Source organism: Oncorhynchus nerka, linkage group LG23 (assembly GCF_034236695.1).
Source record: "Oncorhynchus nerka isolate Pitt River linkage group LG23, Oner_Uvic_2.0, whole genome shotgun sequence".
Classification (NCBI taxonomy): domain Eukaryota; kingdom Metazoa; phylum Chordata; class Actinopteri; order Salmoniformes; family Salmonidae; genus Oncorhynchus; species Oncorhynchus nerka.
This window is the reverse complement of record NC_088418.1, coordinates 28,975,459-29,000,599: the sequence shown is the minus strand read 5'-3', so window position 1 is coordinate 29,000,599 and position 25,141 is coordinate 28,975,459. Positions and strand designations below refer to the sequence as shown.

The 25,141-nt window shown below is 40.8% G+C and overlaps 1 protein-coding gene across 7 annotated transcripts in view; it reads left to right on the top strand.

The window, feature by feature from the left end:
* Positions 1 to 25,141, top strand: part of kansl1a (KAT8 regulatory NSL complex subunit 1a) — a 59,690-nt gene that overhangs the window by 4,138 nt on the left and 30,411 nt on the right. For 5 of the 7 annotated variants that reach the window (XM_029629631.2, XM_029629632.2, XM_029629633.2 and 2 more), the window contains one exon: positions 6,992 to 8,387. In XM_029629631.2, coding sequence (XP_029485491.2) covers positions 7,060 to 8,387 — 1,328 coding nt within the window. In that variant the 5' untranslated portion in view covers positions 6,992 to 7,059. Of the gene's footprint in view, positions 1 to 4,415; positions 4,946 to 6,991; positions 8,388 to 25,141 lie in introns of those variants that run through there. The other 2 variants (XM_029629637.2, XM_029629630.2) reach the window with 2 other exon arrangements.

Sequence of the window (25,141 nt, the reverse complement as noted above, 5' to 3'; positions counted from 1 at the left end):
TAATGGGCCTATGTAGATATTCAATAAAAGAATCTGCCGTTTCCAGCTACAATAGTCATTTACAACATTAACAACTGTATTTCTTATCAATTTGATGTTATTTTAAGGGACCAAAAAATGTGCTTTCCTTTCAAAAACAAGGACATTTCTAAGTGACCCCAAACTTTTGAACAGTAGCGTAGGTATTCACACCCTGGAGTCAATACATGTTAGAATCAATCACCTTTGGCAGTGATTACAGACATTTTCAAATCTTGCCATAGATTTTGAAGCATATTTAAGTCAACTGGAACATTCAATGTTGTCTTCACAAGCAACTCCAGTTTATATTTGGCCTTGTGTTTTAGATAATCGTCCTGTTGAAAGTTGAATTTGTCTCCCAGTCTCTGTTGGAAAGCAGACTGAACCAGCATTTCCTCTAGGATTTTGCCTGTGCCTAGCTCTATTCTGTTTTATTTTTAACCTAAAAAGCTCCCTAGTCCTTTCCGATGACAAGTATACCCATAACATGATGCAGCCACCACCATGCTTGAAAATATGAAGTGCTACTCAGTGATGTGTTGGATTTGACCCAAACATAATGCTTTGTGTTCAGGACAAAGTTTTTATTTTAATTTACATTTTTTACTTTAGTGCCTTATTGCAAACCGGATGCATGTTTTGGAACATGTTTTATTCTGTGCAAGCTTCCTTCTTTTCAATCTGTCATTTAGGTTAGTATTGTGGAGTAACTACAATGTTGTTGATCCACCCTCAGTTTTATCCTATCACAGCCATTAAACTCAGTAACTGTTTTAAAGTCACCATTTGCCTCATGGTGAAATCCCTGAGTGTTAGAAGTTAGAAAGGACGCCTGTATCTTTTTAGTGACTGAGTGTATTGATACACCATCCTAAGTGTAATTAATAACCTAAGTGTAATTCACCATGCTCAAAGGGATGTTCAATGTCTTCTTTTTTTTTTCTTTTTTATCCATCTACCAATAGGTGCCCTTCTTTGTGAGGCATCGGAAAACCTCCTTGGTCTTTGTGGTTGATTCTGTGTTTGAAATTCACTGCTCGACTGAGGGACCTTACAATTATCAGTATGTGTTGGGTACAGAGATGAGGTAGTCATTTAAAAATCATGTTAAAAACGTATTGCACACAGAATGAGTCCATGCAACTTATGTGACTTGTTAAGCACATTGTTACTCCTGAACTTATTTAGGTTTGCCATAACAAAGGGGTTGAATACTTATTGACTCAAGACATTTTAGCTTTTAATTTAATTAATTTGTAAACATTTCTAAAAACATAATTTCACTTTTACATTATGGGATATTGTGTGAGCCCAGTGACAATCTCAATTTAATCCATTTTAAATTCAGGCTGTAACAACAAAATGTGGAATAAGTCAAGGGGTGAGAATTCTTTCTGAAGGCATTAACTTATTTCATGACTTACTTGGCACTGGAAAAAGTTGGTCTCCAGCCCTCCCACTTAGCTACCTTGCTTGAAAGTATAGTCATTTGATACCCGATTCACTGAATGAGGGAATTATTTTCTTCGACTTTTTGGTTGTTGTGTGTTATACCATAATACCTCCAAGAGAGCTACTGAGTGTGTAGACTTTCGTTCCAGCTCCACTAACACCAGACTCTACCAATAAACTGCACAACAGGACTTTAAGATGACTGGTGTGTTTGAGCAGTGCTGGATTAAAAGCCTGCACATCCAGTGGCCTAGCTATCCAGATGGAGAGTTGACCACGTGTTTTAAACAGTAACAGTGCTGTATGTCTGACTTTAAGCCATTTGTTCACAGTGGTATTGTTGTAGTATTGAGTATCATTAGCTGGTATTGGTATCGGTTCAAAGCCAATAATCTGGACACCTAGTTTGTGATCTAACGAATGATTAGCCCATTATATTTGCCAGAATATGCCGACTCTACCGTTATGCTTGTTTACACTGAGCTGCACTGGGGTCAGAACGCATTAATGGTTACATTAAGACACAGTGGAGCTGGCGTGAGATGTGGGTTGGAAAACATACCTCAATGCAGTGATGGGATATGCCACTGTACTACATTTTTATCCACACTGCTCCATCGGAGATTGCAATACTCATATTTTTCCCGGAAAACTGACCTTTCTCTTATTGTTAGCTAGCAGTAGCCACACCAGCCATTATGGTAAAAATAGTGAAAGAGCCAGCCCTAAAAATACAGCTTTTTGACATGGGCTCATTTCTGGAGGGGAAAATTAGCAGGTATGTGGCATGCACAAAATAGGTATTAAAATGCATTCCAAGTGGCATTAAAAAGTTCATGCAAAGTCTTAAATTGAACTTCATGGAATCTGCAGATACCCTGTGATTAATTGGTTAATGTTTAAGTCTAAGTATCGTACAAAGTATTCACAGGAAAGTTTTAGTAAAGACCGAACATGCCAGACCGGTCGGCCTAGCGCAATAGGCAGACGTTACATCGCTTGCTGTTACGACAGTATGTTATAAAAACCAGCTGCACAGTGGTGGCTGTTTACCCTGAGTCTGAATGTAAAATGTTAGCGAATATTCTGGTAATAAGCATTCTATCCATCGTTTAGATGTTTGTCTTACGTGACTTTACAACAACATCTTCCTAAATGTGGGTCGCCAGAGCAGGTTAATTATATCATCACTTCACCAATTGGCAAAATAAAAGTCCCCTTTTATTTTGTCATGCAATTAAAGGGATAGTTCACTGAAATTATTAAATTACATATTTGTTTCCTTACTCAGTCTATGGACAAGATATGACCACAAACCATGCTTTGGTTTTGTTTATCTGGCCACTTTCAAATGCTAACTTTTATGCATTTGTGCCACAAATACGGTCCAAGTCAATAGTACCTATATTAGCATTTTCGCACATCATCCTAATGTTTTTAAAATGTTGTACCTCAATGAAGTTACTTAGATGATTTAAGAAACAACCTGGATACCTATATTTTAGAAAAGTCTGTGTAATAATACTTTGCTGTAAAGTGGCACATTGTGTCAAATGTCTAGTTGAACAGGGACCAACCCACTGACAAACCTGGGGTGTGTTCATTAAGTCTCGCAAAGGAACCATTTACCGTTTAAAGAACCAAACACAAGCAACGGAACGAGGAGGGACCTACCTGAATTTTTCCAATAGAAACGTGTTTTTGTTCGGGGTAATGTATACACCCCAGGTGTGCATTTTAGTTTGTGTCAATGTTAGCTATGTTGTGTGATGGTTTGTACTGAACGGCACGTTTCCCCAAAACAGTGTGCACTGTTTTTCAACAGCCTTTGAGGTACATTTGCTCCTGTTTGGTGGGTGTGGCCTGATCAATATGGCTGTGATCATTTTGGATTTGCAAAACTCGTGCAGCACACCACACAGTAATTGCCCTCAGGGCCACCATAATCAATTTTTTAAAACTGGTCGTACAGTACCGTTTCTGTTGAATTCAACATTGCACACTGTTTTGTCATACACCGTTCTGTGAACACACCCCAGGAGAGTAACATGTCTGGTCCACTGGGAGCGTAGCATTTGAGTAACCAAAGCAGAAGCAATTGCACTAATTCATTTTGCATCGCCTGGGTGGGTGGAGATTGTACGTCTTATAAACAACTGTCAAACTCATTCCACAGAGGGCTGAGTGTCTGTGGGTTTTCGCTCCACCCTTGTATTAATTCATCAATCAAGGTCACTAATTAGTAAGGAACTCCCCTCGTTGTCTAGGTTTTAATTGAAAGGAATAAAACTCAAACCCGCAGACACTCGGCCCTCCGTGGAATGAGTTTGACACTTCTGTGGTAAACCCCTTCATTGGGCATAAAATTAAATCTTCACCCACCAGGGGGCAAAACAAGCACCCACTATTGCATCACACTCTGCCAATGTAGCAGACATTTTCAATGCCAATTTAGACAGTTATCTTATCTGTAAGGAGGATGTATACATCTGTGGTGCACTTGGTTCTAGCAGTGTATTGCTGTACATCCTTCCACAGTCCATTGTGTGTATTGGTACATCAGATGTATGAATAGCCCAGCCCTAGTATAACTCTTGTTTGTCTCATGACAAATTATAAGAAATAATTTAGGTAAATGTTGTTCTCGTGGTGTGCCATTCATTGAGCACTACAGATATTATAGAAATAATTCAAATCAAATTGTATTGGTCACATAAACATGGTTAGCAGATGTTATTGCGAGTGTAGCGAGTACAATTTTGATACAGTGTCAGGGGAGGCTTTTACCCTTTTGTTCAGGTTTTTGTTTGTGGGACACTTTTTACATGCACATACAGAGAAATGCTTTAAGAAGCCCCCTCTTATGGCACGTTTGGGCATTTCATGTAGTCTCTTGTCTGCCCTTCAGTCTAGCGGCGAGAATGAGAAATGTCTCCCGCCTACCAGAATTCACACACCACCACCACTTCTGTTTGTCAGACTCAAATCAGAGGGAGAGGAGCAAGCCGCCATTTTCTGAGCGTCTCTCCCTAAAACGAGAAAATAGGCTCTTCTCAAACACCAGAAAAACTGGCCTTCTCAAACACCTTAGGGTGTGGGGAACGGAGTTTGCGACAAAGGATTGTTGTAAAATAATTAACAGAAGTATTTTTGACCAGAAAGGACAATTTTTACACTTACTTGCTATTACTAGTAGCGAGGCGCGCTAGCTAGCTAACTTTAGCGCGTTAACGTTAGTTAGCAAGCAAGGTGTAGCTTGCTACGTTAGTTGATTCGCCCATTGCTTGGTTCCGGAACGAATCTGGAGCGCTTGAAACGGGGTCTTAAATAAAAAAGGATTGCATTTTTAGAAAGGGGAATGGCTGATTAATCGATTCAAATCGTGTTTTGTTGTGGTATCCGTTTACATTTCCTTCAAAAACTGCGGGGGATTGTTGCCGAAATTCACTCGGATAGTGCGCCTCGTCACGTGGTAGGTTCCTCCTTTTTCTTTGTTAGCTAGCTAACAAGACTGATTAGTCTTTACTCCGACTAACTTGTCCGGTTTAGCATTCGACAAAAATGTACCTAATTCAAGTAGACTATTAAAAACTATTAAAATGATTTAGCAATCACACATTGTCAAGCAAAGCGTGGTTTGCGTGTGACTTATTTTAGAGAACAAATTGCATTGCCAGAATCATGTGCATGTCTAGAATAGCCATTGTATTTAAAAAAAAATCATAATAATTCAACTATAACCTTATGAACTAAGACACACTGAAATGTTTTTGCTATTGCTTTTCAAACGTTTTGTTTACGTTACAATATAACGTTAGCTAGCTAGGCCGCTACAGTTGTGTGCTTATTGATTTAACGTTTGCTAACCGTGCAGCCAAATGTTGGCTAACGTTTACGCTGCCATTTAGAATAAGATGCATAATAATTTAATACACACGACTTGGAGCGAGCTAGCTAAATAATTTGTTGAGATGCATTACGTTCGAATCAGTAACTGGACACGTGAATTTGAAGACAAAAACAATAAACGTAAACATTTCTAGGGGGCATTGTGCGAACAAATCCTTTACCAAGGCGTCATGGAAAATAAAGGGAAATTTGATATATCGAAAACAGTAGCCAATGCATGAATAACGTCAACGTAATAATTAGATTGACATTTTCAACGTCAAGCCTTTTGATCGGGACAAGTTTATTGGATTTATCAGCGCTGAATAGGCGGTTTAAGGTGGATGAATTGCATTGAATCTCCCTCGGAAATACAACATGGCGTTTGTGCGCGCTGACAAGAAACTGCGGTGGAATACTGAGCCCCCCCCCATTCATATCGCCTGACAGATGATACAGGGAAGAAGCAGAACGCCTTTTATCATTGGATTCTTCAATAGATCGAATTTGGACCGGATTCGCATGTTTGCCGGAATTAAATGCCAATCCAATAATAAACGTCCCCCTTAAAATCGGCATTAACCATACACACTGATTGCACCACGACCAAGGCTGTACCTTGTGAACATTATCTAGTAGCCTACATATGATTTAGGAAATGTGGATACTTGTGTGTCTGAGAATATCACACAGGAAGTCAGAATGTCATGTGCTTTGGGCTATTGGGCTAAACCCACCTGCTTACACCTCCAAACCCTGCTGCATCTGACTTAGTAGGGTTTGAATAATTTGCATTGGCTGCTTTGCTTTCCCTCCTTATCATCCGACTATCCTTGAATTCAATGGTCACAGGGCACAGATAATTATTTGAGGAGGAGCCTGGGGAGTAGTCCTAAATGACGAAGGCCAACTTGTTCACACAAGCACAGGTGCAGTTAGCTGTAGGATTTATTAGCCGGAGGTTCCGCTAGGCTAGTTTCTTGCTGTTGACCACATTGTTTTCATTATTTCCTACATGTTAACCATGTAGGCTAGTCAAGCAAGTTCAATCACAAAGAAATGGGCTCATAAATCTACTTGCCTGAATGTTTTTTATTAGATCACAAAGTAGTCTAGCCTGCTGGATATTCTTAATGTTGACTCTGCCCTAACTAAAGGCCTAATTTAAATAAAAAAACAGATACATGTTAATATTATTTGTTTAATCCTGTTTTCAGGCAACACCATACTTACCACCCTGACTATGGTCTGTTAGGTCTTAGGCGGTATGCTATGCTTATCAACATGAAGGATGCTATTTAATATACAATTAGAGGTTCCAATTGCATGCTTTTTGTAAATTAATAGGCCAATTTAAAGCAGACTACATACTCCTTGTTTTCTCAACTTCTCTAAGTAAATGCTTTTATCTTATATAATTTGTTAGATTTATCAAGTGAATCACAACATCTCTAATTTGCCTTAGAGTAAATTATGTTAATCATTGTAGCATTTTAAGGAGGTGTTAGTCCACCTGTGGTTACTTGAGGCAGGTTTGTTGGTCACCGACCAGGATTGGGTGTGTCTGCTGTCTATCACACCTTTACTGTGTGGTACTAGTGTCTGACTTTGTCTCTTCTTGACCACCCAGGCTGTCCTCTGGCAGGGCAGTAAGCGGGTGGTGTGGAGCAGGCCGCGGAGTCCGTCTCTCTGCGCTGCATGGCTGCGATGGCGCCCGCTCTCACCGACGCCCCAGCCGAAGCTCACCACATCCGCTTCAAACTGGCTGCCCAGTCCTCCAGTCTCTCCCCGGGCAGCACAGAGAACGGCAACACAAGCAACATCCTCATCCACAACAGCAGCGGCACCGGCAAATGCAAGGTCTCCGCCGCCGACGAACACTCCCACAACTTTTGCAGCGGGAACCAGGAGCAGCCAACCCAGCAGCATCAGCAGTCCCCGGCCTCAACCCTGGGCAAGCTCCAGCCGCTGGTAGCTTCCTACCTGTGCTCCGATGTGACCCCCGTCCCCTCCACCAAGGAGTCTATTAAACTGCAAGGAGTCCTCATCAAGCAGTCTGTGCTGAAGAGTCACGGCATCCTGCCCAGCTCGCTGTTCAACGGCGGGGGAGACTTCCTGCTGAGTAAGCGGCAGACTCTGGAGCTGTCCGGAGGACAACTGAAGAGCCTCATGAGCAGCAACGGCGGTGGCCAAGCCGTGGCGGCCATCAATGGCCTAGCCAAGAAGCTGGCCATGTCCGGCGCAGCGGGCTCCGTGGTGGCGGTGAACAGGAGCAAACCCTCCGCCAGCTCTGAATCTCAGCCCCTAACGCCTCCACTGGACTCCAAGGCCTTCACGGGCGCCATCTTAAAGGGACCCGTCAAGCAAAAGCATTCCCTGGGGGTTTCTCACAGCGCAGGAGGAAATGGCCTCCAGCAGCAACCAGCTCACTTTGTGGCGCCTGATACACCCTCAAATCAGCCGGACACACCCTCAAATCAGCTGATGCTGCCTGTGACTGACTGGGAGAGGGCAGGCAGAAGCCAGCAGGGGTCCCCAGTCTGCTCTCCGGCACCCCAGTCCCCCTCCTCCACCCTCTGCAGCCTGGACGCCCAGGTGAAGGAGCGCACTCTGCTCAACCGCAGCCGCCAGGGTGAGATCGAGGGCCGGATGCGGCGGCTACGCAAGCGGCTGCAGGTGGTGCAGGCCAAGCAGGTGGAGCGCCACGTTAAGCAGCAGCTGGGGGGATTTCTGGACTCATCCCTCAGCATGCTGCCTCCCGTCACCACAACGCGCAAGGGGGACACCACCGCCACATGGCGCCCGGGCCGGCACTCCTTGGGAGCCAGGGACAGCCTGGGCAGGTTCTTGAAGAGCGGCTCCATCCCCACAGAGTTGGAGCGCCTCTACCTCAGCGGCACGGCCAACCTGCACGTAGCTGAGAGCAACTTCGACTCGGATGTGACGGAGAGCAGCTCGGGAGGGGACACCGACCTGGAGGAGGAGGTGCTGACCAGAGTGGACATTGAGCAGCGGCACATCAAAATGTAAGTACCACAGGACGCACCGTTGTGACATGAGGACCCCAAGTGACGTTCCATCATATAAAGGTTTAGAAAATGGTGAGACTGAAGTGATGAGTGTTCATATGCCAAGCTAAAGGCCATATGGGTATTTTGAAAAACAAACTCTTTTTGCACCTTGTGACCATCAGTGTATTGAGCAGAAGGGACTTACCATGCCCCTTTTCTTTGGCTCAAGCAGCATCACAGGCTGAAAGAGCTTTTCGTCAACCAAATCATGTAATCTTCTTGATGTTTGTTGCCTGCCAGAAGGGGACACAGTGGGACTAACATAGATGGAAGGTGAGATGGTGTTCCCCCAACTATTCTACTCAGGATAATGGGATCTTAATCTACACGGTACAAAGGGTCCCCAGCTTTCACCTAGAAGGCTGCTCTGTGCAGATGAACTAAAAATCTTCTATTTGGCCTAACAATGTGCTAATGGCAATTAGAGATGCCCCATCTCCCTGAATGGAAGGATCAAACTCCAGGAAGGGGGCGATAAACGCCAGTTGCTTGGAAGAGCTGGTGTTGGTAGTGTGGGTGTGATGCTGTAGTTACTGGAGAGACTGAGTACACTGTGTGAATCTATTAAGTCCCCGTCCACAGTGATGTACTGCCACAACCAAGGCTAGAGCTGAATGTACTGTTTATATGCAGAGAGAGAACAGAGAGCACATACAGAATACATGTTTTGATTTAGATAAAACCAAGGCGGAAATGTGACTTCATGCAAAGGGTATAATTTTCACATTTCCACTTTCTCTTGTGTTTTCCTCAGCGGGGGCTTTCAAATGTATTCCACGTGAGGCGCAAGCCAGAGTGCCTCATTTCTGCTTAATGTTTTTGAGTGAAAATAGACTGCCAGTTGGGTCAGCGGCATTAATGGACTTGGTGACTTGTTTGGCGTTTGGTAGATGATTAACAAAGCAGAGAACTTAGTTTACAGCCCCTTCCTGTTCCTTTTGGACTTTTGGCCTAAATATTTTCGTATCCATACAGAGAGAAGCCTGAGTTATTGGCACAAGCATAGAGATTGACATGGCTGATTCTTTGTCTGGATGGGGAAAGAGTGATGTACAGACTTCACTACATGATAAATTGTTCTACTTGAACTGTTTGGTAACCCCATTTATTATAGCAAATGAATTGGATTTTTATCCTAAAGGGTTTGCAGTTTGGGTAGAGCTTTGTTGTACCTGGGATGGGAAGTAGACTAGCTTCGTGCGATAGCATGTTGACGTCATCAATATGTGACCAGACAGTGCTTTAGCCCCTTCAAACTCAATTCTGAACATCGAAGCCAGTTCCACTGCATTTGTTGATTTTTCTCCTCTAATCAGGGACTGATTTAGACCAGGTCGGTGCAATTATTGGGTAGGGCAGAAAACCAGCAGGCTCCGGACCTCGTAAGGGAAGAGTTGAATACCCCTGGTTTAGCCTATTTGAACTATACTGGCTCCGCACAGTGAAGAGCATTTTCGCAGCGCACAGAAGGGCAGCACGTTAAAATCAGAGTAATTTGTCTATTCTTATTTGCTATAGCATATTTCAATACATGTTATATACAGAATGCAAGAGTGGAATCAATCCAAAAAAGTAGCACAAAATGTCTAGTCGGAATCTCTTTCTCGCTGCCTGTGTCTCTGTTTGCGTCTTTCTCTGTCGGATACATTGGCCTTAGGCTATATCCTGAACCTGTTCATTTTTTACATTTTTTATAACCGACACTCCTTAACTTTCTTGCTGTAAAAAAAATAAAAATGTTTAGCCTATATTCCCTATTTCTCTCTCTGATAGGCTATGAATATGACTTAGCCTACTATAGGCTAAGCTTTCATCGTTTTAAGCATTGCTTTCTCTCAATCAAATAATTAATGTAACAGGGTTCCTTCTCATTGAGAGCGAACAAACAATAGCCTATAGAAACATCTAATGACAAGTTTAATCAAGTTTGCTTATTAAGAAATTAACTATTTATGCGGGCTGGGGAAACCCTCCATGCGAGGTTGAAAACCTAATAGCCAATTACCCATCCTCCTACTAGGCCTAGCCTAGGGAAGCCTAGGAATAGGCAATCACAGCTTTGAGAGAGAGAACATTATTTATTTACTGTTTTATAAAGCAATTATTATTCAGTTCTGAAGACTAGACTGCTTCTGTCTAGCAGATAACGTATAACCTAACTCACTATGTTAAGACATCCCATTCCTCATCAGACAATCACTGCTCAATCATGTGCGCGCCACACGCACACAAACCTGTTCCATCCTGAAGCTCCTTCGCCAGAAATGAATATTAGAAAATATTTGCTTGCATTTAGCCTCTGCCCAGGCTTTCAACATGATTTTTCGTCATGATTCGATTTCGCATTATAGTAGTTTTGGATAATAAAAAAATTTAAAAAATTGTGGGTTGACCAATAGGAGGCAATACGATCATATATCACAATGCTTTATGGATACATAATCGCGATAGGATAGGTTGACATCTCCCAAACCTATAGCCTAAGCCTTTTCTACATGGTGAGGGTTCAGTGGTGGTTTTGTTTCAGCGTAACAGACCTATAGCCTAACCCCCACCCAAATGAATTTGGTTCACTGCTTGACGGTTGCTCTTTCTGCATATTTTTGTGTGCTCCTAGGGCTGAGTGATATGGCCAAAACATATCATAATATATAACAAATGTTCGTTTTTTTATACTGTATTTTATGTTTCTTGAATAAAAGTTATACATTTGCTTTGAGTAGTGCGTGTGACCCTAGGGTGGCAACACATACATTCTTAGTGATTTCAATGGGTCTTTCTCCATTCTGATTTTTTTTTTTCATACTGTTCAGTTCAATGAAAAATAATTTTCAGCTTTTTCATACACTTGTGTTTCCTACACTCACTTGAGAGAATTTCCACACTGCCGTCCATGTAGGGCTGCACTATATGGGCAAACAATCTAGGCCTTATCTTTTTGCCATCGCAATTTGACTTGCGATTTAGAGCAAACCACGTGTGTGAACTGTCGGAATCAGGGAAATAGAATGATTATTCTAATTCTGTAGTTAGAATATAATAGTTGGCACTTTGAATACAGTGTTTGACATGACAGCGAATGAAAATGCCAGGGAGGAGTTATTGTGACAGGGTAGGAACCAAAGTGTTGATGCGTTTCCTAGGGGACTCTATAGTCTTTTGGCGAAATTGAATGCTATTTTTGCTACTTCGTGTGGCATTCATGCGTCACGTATTCCTCTGATTTAGAAGATAATGTTAAACAAATAACATACTGATTTTGGTCTATATCATTACTGGTATTATCAGGCTGTATATAGCTCGCTACATTTGCTCTGTACATTTAGGCCCAACTTCCTAAGAAAATAAACTATCCATTTGCAGATCTAAGAAACACACTAATTGTGTAATTATAGAATGCTAGTGGATTTATATTAAGAAGCAAAGTGAAAACCACGTCATTGTCATCAACATTGTTGCATTGGCCATGCTGACTGAACGCAAGTGTCTCGAGGTCGAGGAACAACAAATGCGCTCCTTGAGGGATGAGGTGGGACTAGGTCTTTGTGGAAAGCGGTGTGGGGAGAGGACTCGAGTAGCGGAGTAAACTATAAAAATGGATATAAAACGGCGTATCACATTTTAACAAACCAAACATTCAAATACTGTTATAGAAGGTAAAGTAATAACCCAAACCTGTCCATGGATGAATACGGTATACCGCCCAGCCCTATCTGCTCCATAGTTTTTGATTGGGTTTCGGTCTATATCGGGGGTTAAGTCTAATTAATTGCACCCACCTGGTGTCCCACCTGGTGTCCTTAATCAGTCCTTGATTAGAGGGGAAGAGTGGAAATCCGCAATGTAACTGGCTTTGAAATTCCAGATTTAGGATTTGCCTGGCCTATAATCTTTGCTCTTGAAATTAGAGGTTAACCAATTAATCTGAATATTTTTTTACACCTTTTTATTTAATCTTTATTTAACTAGGCAAGTCAGTTAATAACACATTCTTATTTTCACTGATGGCCTAGGAACGGTGGGTTGGAACTACCGCTCCCGGATCTGGGAGAATTGTCATCAACTGTCCGGATGAAAAGCGCGCCCAAATTAACCTCTAGTGACTCCCCATCCCGGGCGCGGGAGCATAATCATCAACTGACACTAATTAGCATAACGCAAAGGACAAAAGATATTATTAGAGAATATTAATATTAATGAAATCACAAGTGACATATATTGAAACACAGCTTAGCCTTTTGTTAATCACCCTGTCATCTCAGATTTTGAAATGATGCTTTACAGCCAAAGCAAGACAAGCATTTGTGTAAGTTTATCGATAGCCTAGCACAGCATTAGGCCTAGCTACCAAATATCGTTTCCCAATGAGAACTCAGTTAACAGGCAGAGACCTAAAAAAAAAAATCTGAATGGTTAGTCCTCTGGGTTTTGCCTGCTACATAAGTTCTGTTATACTCACAGACATGATTCAAACAGTTTTAGAAACTTCAGTGTGTTCTATCCAAATCTACTAATAATATGCATATCATATTCTTGGCATGAGTAGCAGGAAGTTGAAATTGGGCATGCTATTTATCCAAAAGTGAAAATGCTGCCCCCTATACCTTAAGAAGTTAACTCCTATCTTCAGAGGAAGCGTGAATAAGAGCCTGTGCATGGATCACAGCAGCACTAGGCAGAGGGTGTGGGGTGCGAAGAGGATCAAATTCAGCTGGAGAGCTGCAATCATAAAGAGAAGGGGTTATGTAACTCCGGCTGTGGGTTCATGTTGGGGAGGAACTCACTGGAGCTAAACAAATCCAGATGTGTCGAACAGGATGGGAAACGGTACACAGGGGGGGGGAGATTCTAGAAAACTGCACAGTAATGCTGAGCAACAGCATGCGCTGCAAGCCATGGCCTCAGCCAACTTAGTTGGCTTGATTATTAGAAAACTTTGTACACATTTTATGCACTAGGCCCGTGTATAAAGCTAAAACATGAACTGGATTAGGGCTAACTGACTTAAGGTCTTCTAGTTCCCTAGAATGGATAGAATTTAATCTTCGAGAGCAGAACTGCAACCTCAAACCGATTTATACACTTTCTATTAGTGATGGGGGGGATATCGTATAGTTTTGATCAATATCAATATTTCTGTGCTAGTTGGCTGTACCTGCACCAAAACAGCAGTATTTTCCTTCGAAACATGCTCGCCCTCTTTTTTTTCTTCTTTTTTTTTTAAATAGGGAGACAATTTGTTTAACACTTTTGTTTTCTCAAGGCTCTCTTGTTCCTCTACAGCAGACATATATATATATATATGGTGACCAATGTACTTGGAACACCAAATTGCAATTAAATCACAGAACCAAATCGTAATACATTTAGAATCACAATACATAAGTATCGTGATATCGTATCGAGGGGTCCCGGGCAATTCCCAGCCCTACTTTATATTCAGTATTAGGCCAATGTAATGCATGTGATGTAATGAGATTCTTGCCTCAGAAACACTGATCTCTCAATATGGGCAGCCCTCAGCCATGTAGGTCATTGCGCTAAAATATACAGAAAATACAAATACACAACCAGGAGACAGGCCTGCTAGTATTCAAAGAAAACCACGCATCATAAGCATGGTAAACAGACATTGGCTTGAACTAAGAGGTATCGGAACTTGTCTCTACAATATAGCTCAATGTGACAAGATCCACTGTCATCAAAATCAGCAGTCCTGGACTGGTTAGTGCTCTTTACCATTTCAAGTAGAGGTCGACCGAGTATAATTTTTCAACGCCGATACCGATTATTGGAGGACCAAAAAAAGCCGATACCGGTTAATCGGCCGAATTCTTTTATTTTTTATTTTTTAAATGTATTTGTAGTAATGACAATTACAAGAATACTGAATGAACACTTATTTTAACATAATATAATACATCAATAAAATCAATTTAGCCTCAAGTAAATAATGAAACATGTTTAAATAATGCAAAAACAGTGTTGGAGAAGAAAGTAAAAGTGCAATATGTGCCATGTAAGAAAGCTAACGTTTAAATTCCTTGCTCAGAACATGAGAACATATGAAAGCTGGTGGTTCCTTTTAACATGAGTCTTCAATATTCCCAGGCAAGAGGTTTTAGGTGTAGTTATTATAGGACTATTTCTGTCTATACCATTTGTATTTCATATACCTTTGACTATTGGATGTTCTTATAGGCACTTTAGTATTGCCAGTGTAACAGTATAGCTTCCGTCCCTCTCCTCGTTCCTACCTGGGCTCGAACCAGGAACACATCAACAACAGCCACCCTCGAAGCAGCGTTACCCATGCAGAGCAAGGGGAACAACCACTCCAAGTCTCAGAACGAGTGACGTTTGAAACGCTATTAGCGCGCACCCCGCTAACTAGCTAGCCATTTCACATCGTTACACCAGCCTAATCTAGGGAGTTGATAGGCTTGAATTCATAAACAGCAGAGCTGCTGGCAAAACGCTCAAAAGTGCTGTTTGAATGAATGCTTATGAGCCTGCTGGTGCCCACCATCACTCGGACTGCTCTATCAAATCATAGACTTAATTAGAACATAATAACACACAGAAATACAAGCCGTAGGTCATTAATATGGTCGAATCTGGAAACTATCATCTCGAAAACAAAACATTTATTCTTTCAGTGAAATACAGAACCGTTCTGTATTTTATCTAACGGGTGGCATCCATCAGTCTTAATATTCCTGTTACATTGCACAACCTTCAATGTTATGTCATAATTACGTAACATTCTGGCAAATTAGTTCGGAATGAGCCAGGTTGCTCAAACTGTTGCCTATACCCTGACTCTGCGTGCAATGAACGCAAGAGAAGTGACACAATTTCACCTGGTTAATATTGCCTGCTAATCTGGATTTATTTTAGCTAAATATGCAGGTAAAAAAATATATATACTTCTGTGTATTGATTTTAAGAAAGGCATTGATGTTTATGGTTAGGTACACGTTGGAGCAACAACAGTCCTTTTTCGCGAATGCGCACTGCATCGATTACATGTAACGTAGGACAAGCTAGACAAACTAGTAATATCATCAACCATGTGTAGTTATAATTAGTGATTATGATTGATTAAGTTTAATGCTAGCTAGCAACTTACCTTGGCTTCTTACTGCATTAGCGTAACAGGCAGGCTCCTCGTGCAATGAGAGGCAAGTGTTTAGCGCGTTGGACTAGTTAACTCTAAGGTTGCAAGATTGAATCCCCAAGCTGACAAGGTAAAATTCTGTCGTTCTGCCCCTGATAAAGGCAGTTAATTTGGCCGCGCTTTTCATCCGGACATGAAAATACTGCCCCCTACCCAAGAGGTTAAATATGTATTTTTCCAAATACACACCCTATATGTCTTAATAAAATCAACTATATGCATTGAACTTGTTTGAAATAAGGCAAATGTCTCGAGGGCACCAAAGGTAGAAAACCGTAACCTGACCCAACTATTCTCCTGCTGGTTTTCGTTCCTTTCCTGAAGTTGCCGGTAATAGGCTACATGAGGAGTCTGCAACCTTTCTTGTGTGAAATGCCAATTTATCTTACCATTTCTACCGATCTGCATGTCAGTAATGGTTTTCATTTCATTTGTCTTCACATCTCAAAATCATTGTCATGTGGTTAATCAAAATGTATATCTAAATGAAAAATACATAAACTACCTTCTGTTGCCATTGCCAACTATTTTAAAAATAGCCTACATAAAAAATAGCCTTACATAAAGCCAACAAATAACATTGCAGCATGTAGGTAGAAAATATCCTGATTTAAAAATATCCTATAAATCACCTTGGCTATTCATGGCCTGTGCAACGAGCTTGAAACGTAGGGTATCAACTATTAACTTGGGTCCGGCGAACTTGCAATGTGTAAAATATTCTGGGCCCTCAGACTTTCCTGTGCCAGTGAGCTCAGGACAAAGACAGCTTTAGGCTATTTGCGCAGGGAATAAGAAGCTGTGCTTGACTTGGGCTGGAGCTGAGTACTGGCACCTCAAATTTTCTTCTGCTTGAGCTCTTGTTCCTCTTATAGAATATTATCTAAAATGTATTGTGGAACTCCTGGACCTAAATATAAACGGTACCATCACCCAAACTGAGTACCGGAACCTATTTCTGTCAAGTTAAGTACTGATAAGAAGTAATTGGCTTGGCCAATTTTCAAATCAAATTTTATTGGTCACATACACGTTTGGCAGATGTTATTGCTGGTGTAGCAAAATGCTTGTGTTTCTAGCTCCAACAGTGCAGTAATATCTAACAATTTCATAACAATATACACACATTTAAAGTAAAGGAATGGAGTTAAGAATATCTAAATATTTGGACGAACAATTGCGGAGCGGCATAGACTAAAATACAGAAGAATACAGTGTATACATGAGATGAGGAGTAGTGCAAAATATGTAAACATTAATAGTGATGCACTGATATTACATTTTTGGCTGATACGGTATCTGATAGTTTCCTTGCCAAAGAAAAACAATTTTTAAAATATTAGCGGCCCACAATTGGCCCAGCGTTGTCCGAGCTCTCATTGTAAATAAGGATTTATTTTTAACTGACTTACCTAGTTAAATAAAGGTTACACACACCACACTGACCATTTTATTTATGTCCCCATTACCAGCAAAAAATGATCAGTCTGTTTCTTTCACTTACTGAGCTGTTTTGTTGTTCATTTGTTAAGTCGTTTCATTCTCAACCATGATTTATAAGGAACGCCGTTTGGGTCTTTGCGTGTCCCCCAAAAATTAACACTATTTGACTTGTCAAATATGCTTGTTGACCAATCAGGACCTGAATATGACTGCACGTCACATAATAATTGAACGTGTTCATACATTTTTTACGTAGTTATTATACATTGATTACACTCACTTGTATTTCATGTCACAACGATTCATCGATACATATGCTATGATGCTGGTAAAGTTGTCTCGTGCACTTACAGTGCTGATCACAAAGCTAGCTAGCTCATGGATGTAAACAATGTTCTTCCCCCCAAAAAATATAGCAAAATGACATCTGTTTCAGTAGCTTTAGTTAGCTAGATAACTATATAGCTAGGTGCCGTCTAAAATAACCCTAATTTATAGGACTGTTATTATTTGATTAATGGTGGTCGGACCCATCTATGTGAAGCTAGCCACAGTAAGGATTAGTCACAATAGTGGACTTAGTGGTTAGCCTTCAAATGAAAAGCATAGCATAATTCTACCATTTGTATTCATTTGCATCACTTTCAATAACATACATTTAGTTTGAAGGCAAACCGCAAATCCCACAATTGTGCCTAATCCTTATCGTGGCTAGCTTCACAATACATATCCCAGTCCGGTCGAGCCTCACTAGCCAGATGAAGCTAGCTGGCTGCTTATAACATTAGCTTTGGGCAACAAGGTTAAGTAGCTGGCTAGCGATTTATTTTCATGAACTGAAGTTCAATTTCAATAGGTGAACAAGTGGCAACCTTGCTAATACTTACAAGGATTCCTAAATCATTTTTGTAAACACATTGTTCGTGACCGAGGTTTGCTTGTTTGCTGACTTTTTTGTTCAGCTTTGACAGTGCTACTATATCTTTTTTGACACGTTCCGTAGTATGCATGTCGTGAAGCTAATAGCAGTGATGCTATTACTGTGTAACGCCAGTAGGGCAACATATGAAAAATAGCGCACTTAGTGTGTACCGGTGCTCGACCAGTCGGCGAAAGCCAACATCACCCGCGACAGAACGTTTGATTGTCAATGGCAATGAATACCATTATCTTGGCTTTAATGGATTTCGCCTTTGAGTTGTCTCGCTGAAACTATCTTACTTTTTCAAATGATGCTTGACTTGTTGACTGCTAAATCCACACAGCAGACATTGTGTGGGCTAAGTTAGGAACGCTGTGCTGCATGTGTAGTGCAACATTTTACGGGGTGTCATTACGTCATGTACCTACGTTGTCAAAACTACCTTGAATACCTATACATCGATTGTTAACATTGGCGTTAAACTAGACATCGGTCAAAGCTAATATCGTCCGATTTCTGATATATTCACCAATATATTGTTCATCCCTAATTATTATAGTGACTAATGTTCCAATTATTAAAGTGGTCAGTGATTTTCAAGTCTTATCTATATAGGGCAGCAGCCTCTAAGGTGCAAGTGATGGCTTTAACAGTCTGATGGCCTTGAGATGGAAGCTGTTTTTCAGTCTCGGTCTCAGCTTTGATGTACTTTTTATGACATTTTCATTGTATCAGAGCATGACATTTTTCCCTTTAATGCTGAGTGGTTATCGAAAGAGAACTAGAACGATTTTTCAAATACATTGAGGAACTATTATAATTCTCAATGGATATAAAGAGTTAATTTTGAGTTGAAAACATTACTTTGAGAAGCTCCACAGGTCATTAGTGGTGGTGCGTTAAGCCAATCAGAAATACTATCAGAAACCCCCTAATGGGCACCTTTTAATATGCCTACATTTGCTCGCAGGCCGGGTAGCCTATAGGCCTACTTCTATGTGTGCACGTCCTTACTTAACATCAACAGGAGCGTTCCAAACAAAAGACACTGACTAGATTCTGGAGAGAGAGGTCCATTGTCCGTCTGGGTGCGTGGTCAATACGATGTCTGCATTGGCCAGGCAGCATTTACGGTGATATGGCCTGAGCAGAAGTCGGAATTCATACTTCTTGTGCTTTATGGTGGAGTGCAGAACTGTTGTCAAGGTAGAGAGTTTGTTTTCAACAGGATGTACTGCTCCCACCTACCATCAACCAATCATGTCAATGTGGATCTATTCAGAGTCTTCCGTATTGTTAAAACATTTGGGATGTGCATGGCAATGCGGTACGGAGCTCGGCTCCGCAATTGCTTCATACGGAGCCTCCGACCACATTTTCAGATCGAGCATAAATGATCGACTCATTGCCTCGTGAGTAAATCTGAGCTGAAAAAAATTGTAGGTAGGCTATTTTGTCAAAACAACTCCAGCCTTTATGCACGTTGTAATCAAAATTCTAATCTTAACCTCTTGCTCCTACCTGACACGCAGGCGTCCCATCTAGACATCTGGAAATGCAAATGCGCTACGCTAAATGCTAATAGTACTCGTTAAAACTCAAACGTTCATTAAAATACACATGCAGGGTACTGAATTAAAGCTACACTCGTTGTGAATCCAGGCAACAAGTCAGATTTTTAAAATGCTTTTCGGCGAAAGCATGAGAAGCTATTATCTGATAGCATGTAACACCCCAAAAGACCCGCAGGGGACGTAAACAAAATAATTAGCATAGTCGGCGCTACACAAAACGCACAAATAAAATATAAAACATTCATTACCTTTGACCATCTTCTTTGTTGGCACTCCTAGATGTCCCATAAACATCACTATTGGGTCTTTTTTTCGATTAAATCGGTCCATATATAGCCTAGATATCGATCTATGAAGACCGTGTGATCAAGGAAAAAAATAGCATTTTATAACGTAACGTCATTTTTTTTAAATTAAAAAAGTCGACGATAAACTTTCACAAAACACTTCGAAATACTTTTGTAATGCAACTTTAGGTATTAGTAAACGTTAATAAGCGATCAAATTGATCACGAGGCGATGTATATTCTATAGCTGTACGTCTGGAAATAATGTCCGGGTAAATCTCAACCAAAATATCCGGTCGGAGACCGGAAGAAAGGCGCTGCCTTGCGTCCGTTTGACCAAGAAACAAATCGTAGGCAAATGACAAGACTGTTGACATCGTGTGGAAGCTGTAGGTATTGCAACCTCGGCCCCATTTAATGTGGTTCACCTTTATCAATGGGTTGAAGTGGCGCATTGATATATTTGTCCATTTTCAGTGATCAGATTTTCCTGCACTTTTCGATGAAACGCACGTTCTGTTATAGTCACAGCCGTGATTTAACCAGTTTTATAAACGTCTGAGTGTTTTCTATCCACACATACTAATCATATGCATATACTATATTCCTGGCATGAGTAGCAGGGCGCTGAAATGTTTTTTAACAGAATGTTCGAAAAAGTAGAGGGTCGACTTAAGAGGTTAACTGCCAGATTTCAAACTATGCTTTTGTGAGAAGCAGCCAGAAACTCTGTAGATGGCGAGTGGTGGGATCAATAAACCAGAATTGGAGGGTCCTTTTCTGCTGCTTCCCCCACATTTATTCAATCGTTTGAAGAAGAACCATCCTCTACTTTATAGCTTTAGACATGATTCCTTTTTACACAGTCAGCAAAGACGGTTTCAAGAAGATGATAAGCAAGCTGGACAGAGAATAAATTCCATCTCGCACCAATTTCTCCCAAGTCGCCATCCCAACACTATAACAAAATGAAGGGAGAATTTGGACCGGAGCTCACACATTGTTTATAATGCGACATATTTAAGTTTTTATTGATAAATTTGCAAACGTATTAACTCTGTTAATACGAATGTATTTGCTCTGTTATTGTGGGGTATTGTGTGTGTGTCCCCCTCAATCTACAATTTGATCCATTTTAGAACAAGTCTGGAACGTAACAAAATATGGGAAAAGTACAGTGGTTGGAAAACTTAACGAATTCCCTTAAATAATTACACAATCATATTCCATCTGCAGCCTATGGCTGAATTAATAATTAACTTTGGTCATGGTAAAATGGGAATAGGTACTCGTGTTATTAATTAATGAATTAGTGCTGCACCTATTGCACATTATTTTGATGTTAAAATGTATGTTAATGTGTAATAATCCTATCATAACAATGTGAGAATTTTAAAAATTGGTTTTTGGTTCAGTTAGCACAGTGTGTTAATCAATCATAACAAAAGCTGAATGTTGTTGAAAGCATGGTCAGAGGCTATGTGGGGGCTAATATTTCCTGATATTAATTTCTGGTGGAGGTAGATTCAGTACGGAACAGGTGTCTGTGTGGCATGCACATGGAGCAAAGTAAGAGAGAGACGTGCCAGTTGTGCTGGAGCGGACAGGATAGGGAGGGAGAGACACAGTAGCCGACGAAGCCAAGACAATTTAATGTTATTTATCATCCCATCTCAAATCAGAGAAGTTAACTGACTTCTTATGGCTGCAGGGGCAGTTATTGAGTAGCTTGGATGAAAGGTGCGCAGGGTAAACGGCCTGCTCCTCAGTCTCAGTTGCTAATATATGTATATCATTATTAGTATTGGATAGAAAACACTGAAGTTTCTGAAGTGGTTTGAATGATGTCTGTGAGTATAACAGAACTCATATGGCAGGCAAGAACCTGAGAAGAAATCCAAACAGGAAGTGAGAAATCTGAGATTGGTATATTTTCAAACCATTCCCTATTGAAATCCCATTGCGATATGAATGTAGATTCACTTCCTAGGGCTTCCACAAGATGTCAACCGTCTATAGAAATTTGAACGAGGCTTCTACTGTGTTGTGGGACTGAATAAGAGGGGAATGAATCAGCCTACTGGCAGAGAGCCAGTTCCAGGTCACACACATACCGCATGATATCTTCCTCCTCAAGACACAAAGGACTTCTCCGGTTGGAATATTGAAAATGTATGATAAAAACATCCTAATGATTGATTCTGTACTTAGTTTGAAATGTTTCTTCGACCTGTAATATAACTTTTTGAAGATTTTGGCCGAAAAAATGGTCGACCAGCAACAGCGTTTGGATAGGTGTACCAAACGCACTAACGAAAGTAGCAAATTGGACATAAATAACGGACATTATCGAACAAATCAAGCATTTATTGTTGACCTTGGATTCCTGGGAGTGCATTCTGATGATCATCAAAGGTAAGGGAATATATAGCATGTAATTTGTGGTTTATGTTGACTCCAACATGGCGGCTAATTTGACTATTGTTCTGAGCGCCGTCTGATTATTGCATGGTTTGCTTTTTCCGTAAAAGTTGTTTTGAAATCTGACACAGCGGTTGCATTAAGGAGAGGTATATCTATAATTCCATGTGTAACTTGTATTATCATCTACATTTATGATGAGTATTTCTGTTGAATCGATGTGGCTATGCAAAAAAATTATGTTTTTGGAACTAGTGAATGTAACGCGCCAATGTAAACAGATTTTTTGATATAAATATGAACTTATCAAACAAAACACATGTATTGTGTAACTTGAAGTCCTATGAGTGTCATCTAATGAAGATCATCAAAGGTTAGTGATGGAGTAAAATCAATTTGTGCTTTTTGTGACTCCTCTGTTTTTATTGTGGTTTGGTGGTGACCTAACATAATTGTTTGTGGTGCTTTCGCTGAAAAGCATATTTGAAATTGGACACTGGTGGGATTAACAACAAGACTACCTTCAAAACGGTATACGATACATGTATGTTTGAGGAATTTTAATTTCTGTTTCTGCTTTGAATTTGGCGCCCTGCACTTCCACTAGCTGTTGTCACATCATCCCGTTAACGGGATGGCAGACCAAAGAGGCTAAGCTAAAGTAGTCCGCTAGCTACCTAGTCAATTGAGGCTACATGCTTTGCTTACTATTAATTCCGTAACTTTAATCCCATCTTGTATTGCATATATCAATGATGTCGCTCTTGCTGCGGGTGATTATTTGATCCACCTCTACGCTCTACGCAGACGACACCGTTCTGTGTACGTCTGGACCTTCTTTAGACACTCTCTGGGATCGTCTGGACCTTCTTTAACCTCTCTGGGATCGTTCGGACGCTAGCATCCCACCTCTCCAACAGCCAGTGAAAGTGCAGGGCGCCAAATTCAAAACAACAGAAATCTCATTCAAATTCCTCAACCATACAAGTATTTTACACCATTTTAAAGATACACTTCTCTTTAATCCAACCACAGTGTCCGATTTCAAAAAGGCTTTTCGCCAAAAGTGGAACATATCATTATGTTAGGTCAGCAACTAGTCACAGAAAGCATTCAGCCATTTCCTACCAAAGAGGTGTCACAAAAAGCAGAAATATAGATAAAATGAATCACTAACCTTTGACGATCTTCATCAGATGACTCTCCCAGGACTCAATGTTACATGTATGTTTTGTTCGATCAAGTTCATATTTATATCCAAAAACCTTGTTTACATTGGCGCCATGTTCAGAAATGCCTTCCAAACATCTGGAGAAATTGCAGAGAGCCACATCAAATAATAGAAATACTCATCATAAACTTTGATGAAAGATACATGTTTTACATAGAATTAAAGCTAAACTTGTTCTTAATGCAACCGCTGTGTCAGATTTCAAAAAAGCTTTACGGCAAAAAGCACAATATTCAGTAATCTGAGAGCAGCTATCAGCCACAAAAGCAAGCCATACAGTTACCCGCCACGTTGTGGAGTCAACAAAAGTCATAAATAGCATTATAAATCTTCACTTATCTTTGCTGATCTTCGTCGGAATTGACTCCCACTTCCACTAGAAATGTTAGTGTTGTTCGATTACGTCCATAATTATGTCCAAATACCTCTGTTTTGTTCGCGTTTAGTTCACTATCCCAAAGGCACAATGCGCGAGCGCAAAATCCAGACATAGTCAAGATTTCCATTACAGTTTGTAGAAACATATCAAACCATTTTTACAATCAATCCTTAGGGTCTTTTTATAATAAATCTTCAATAATATTCCAACCGGACAATAGCGTATTCATTACAGGGGAAAAAGAAGGAACGGCACGCCCGCGTGACCGTGCAGTAAAATTGATTGGCCACAGCTTAGTCCACTTGTTGAAACACCTCTTATTCGACCCCGTTCCACAATAGAAGCTTCAAACAACTTTCTAAAGACTGTTGACATCTACTGGAAGCCTTGGGAAGTGCAATCTGGCCCCAAGACACAGCATATTGGATAGGCAATCACTTAAATGAAACTACAAACCTCAGATTTCCCACTTCCTGGTTGGATTTGTCTCAGGTTTTCGCCTGCCATATGAGTTACGTTATACTCACAGACATCATTCAAACAGTTTTAGAAACTAAAGTGTTTTCTATCCAACTCTACTAATAATATGCATATATTAGCATCTTGGACAGAGTGGCAGGCAGTTTACTCTGGGCACCTTATTCATCCAAGCTACTCAATACTGCCCCCCTGTCACCAAGAAGTTAACAAACCTCCAAACGAGCTTCAATGCCATACAACACTACTTCCGTGGCCTCCAACTGCTCTTAAATGCTAGTAAAACAAAATGCATACTCTTCAGCCGATGCTGCCCGCACCCGCCCGACTAGCATCACTACTCTGGACGGTTCTGACTTATGTGGACAACTATAAATACCTAGGTGTCTGGCTAGACTGTGAACTCTCCTTCCAGACTCATATTAAGCATTTCCAATCCAAAATTAAATCTAGAATCGGCTTCCTATTTCGCAACAAAGCCTCCTTCTCTCATGCTGCCAAACATACCCTCGTAAAACTGACTATGCTACTAATCCTCGACTTCAGCGATGTCATTTACAAAATAGTTAGACTACTTAGACTACATCTAATTTGCTATCACAGTACCCAGCCGTTTTGTCACCAAAGACCCATATACTTACCCACCACTGTGACCTGTATGCTCTCGTTGGCTGGCCCTCACGACATATTTGTCGCCAATCCCACTGGCTCCAGGTCATCTATAGGTCTCTGCTAGGTAAGCTCTGCCTTATCTCACCTCACTGGTTACCATAGCAACACCCACCCCTAGCACAC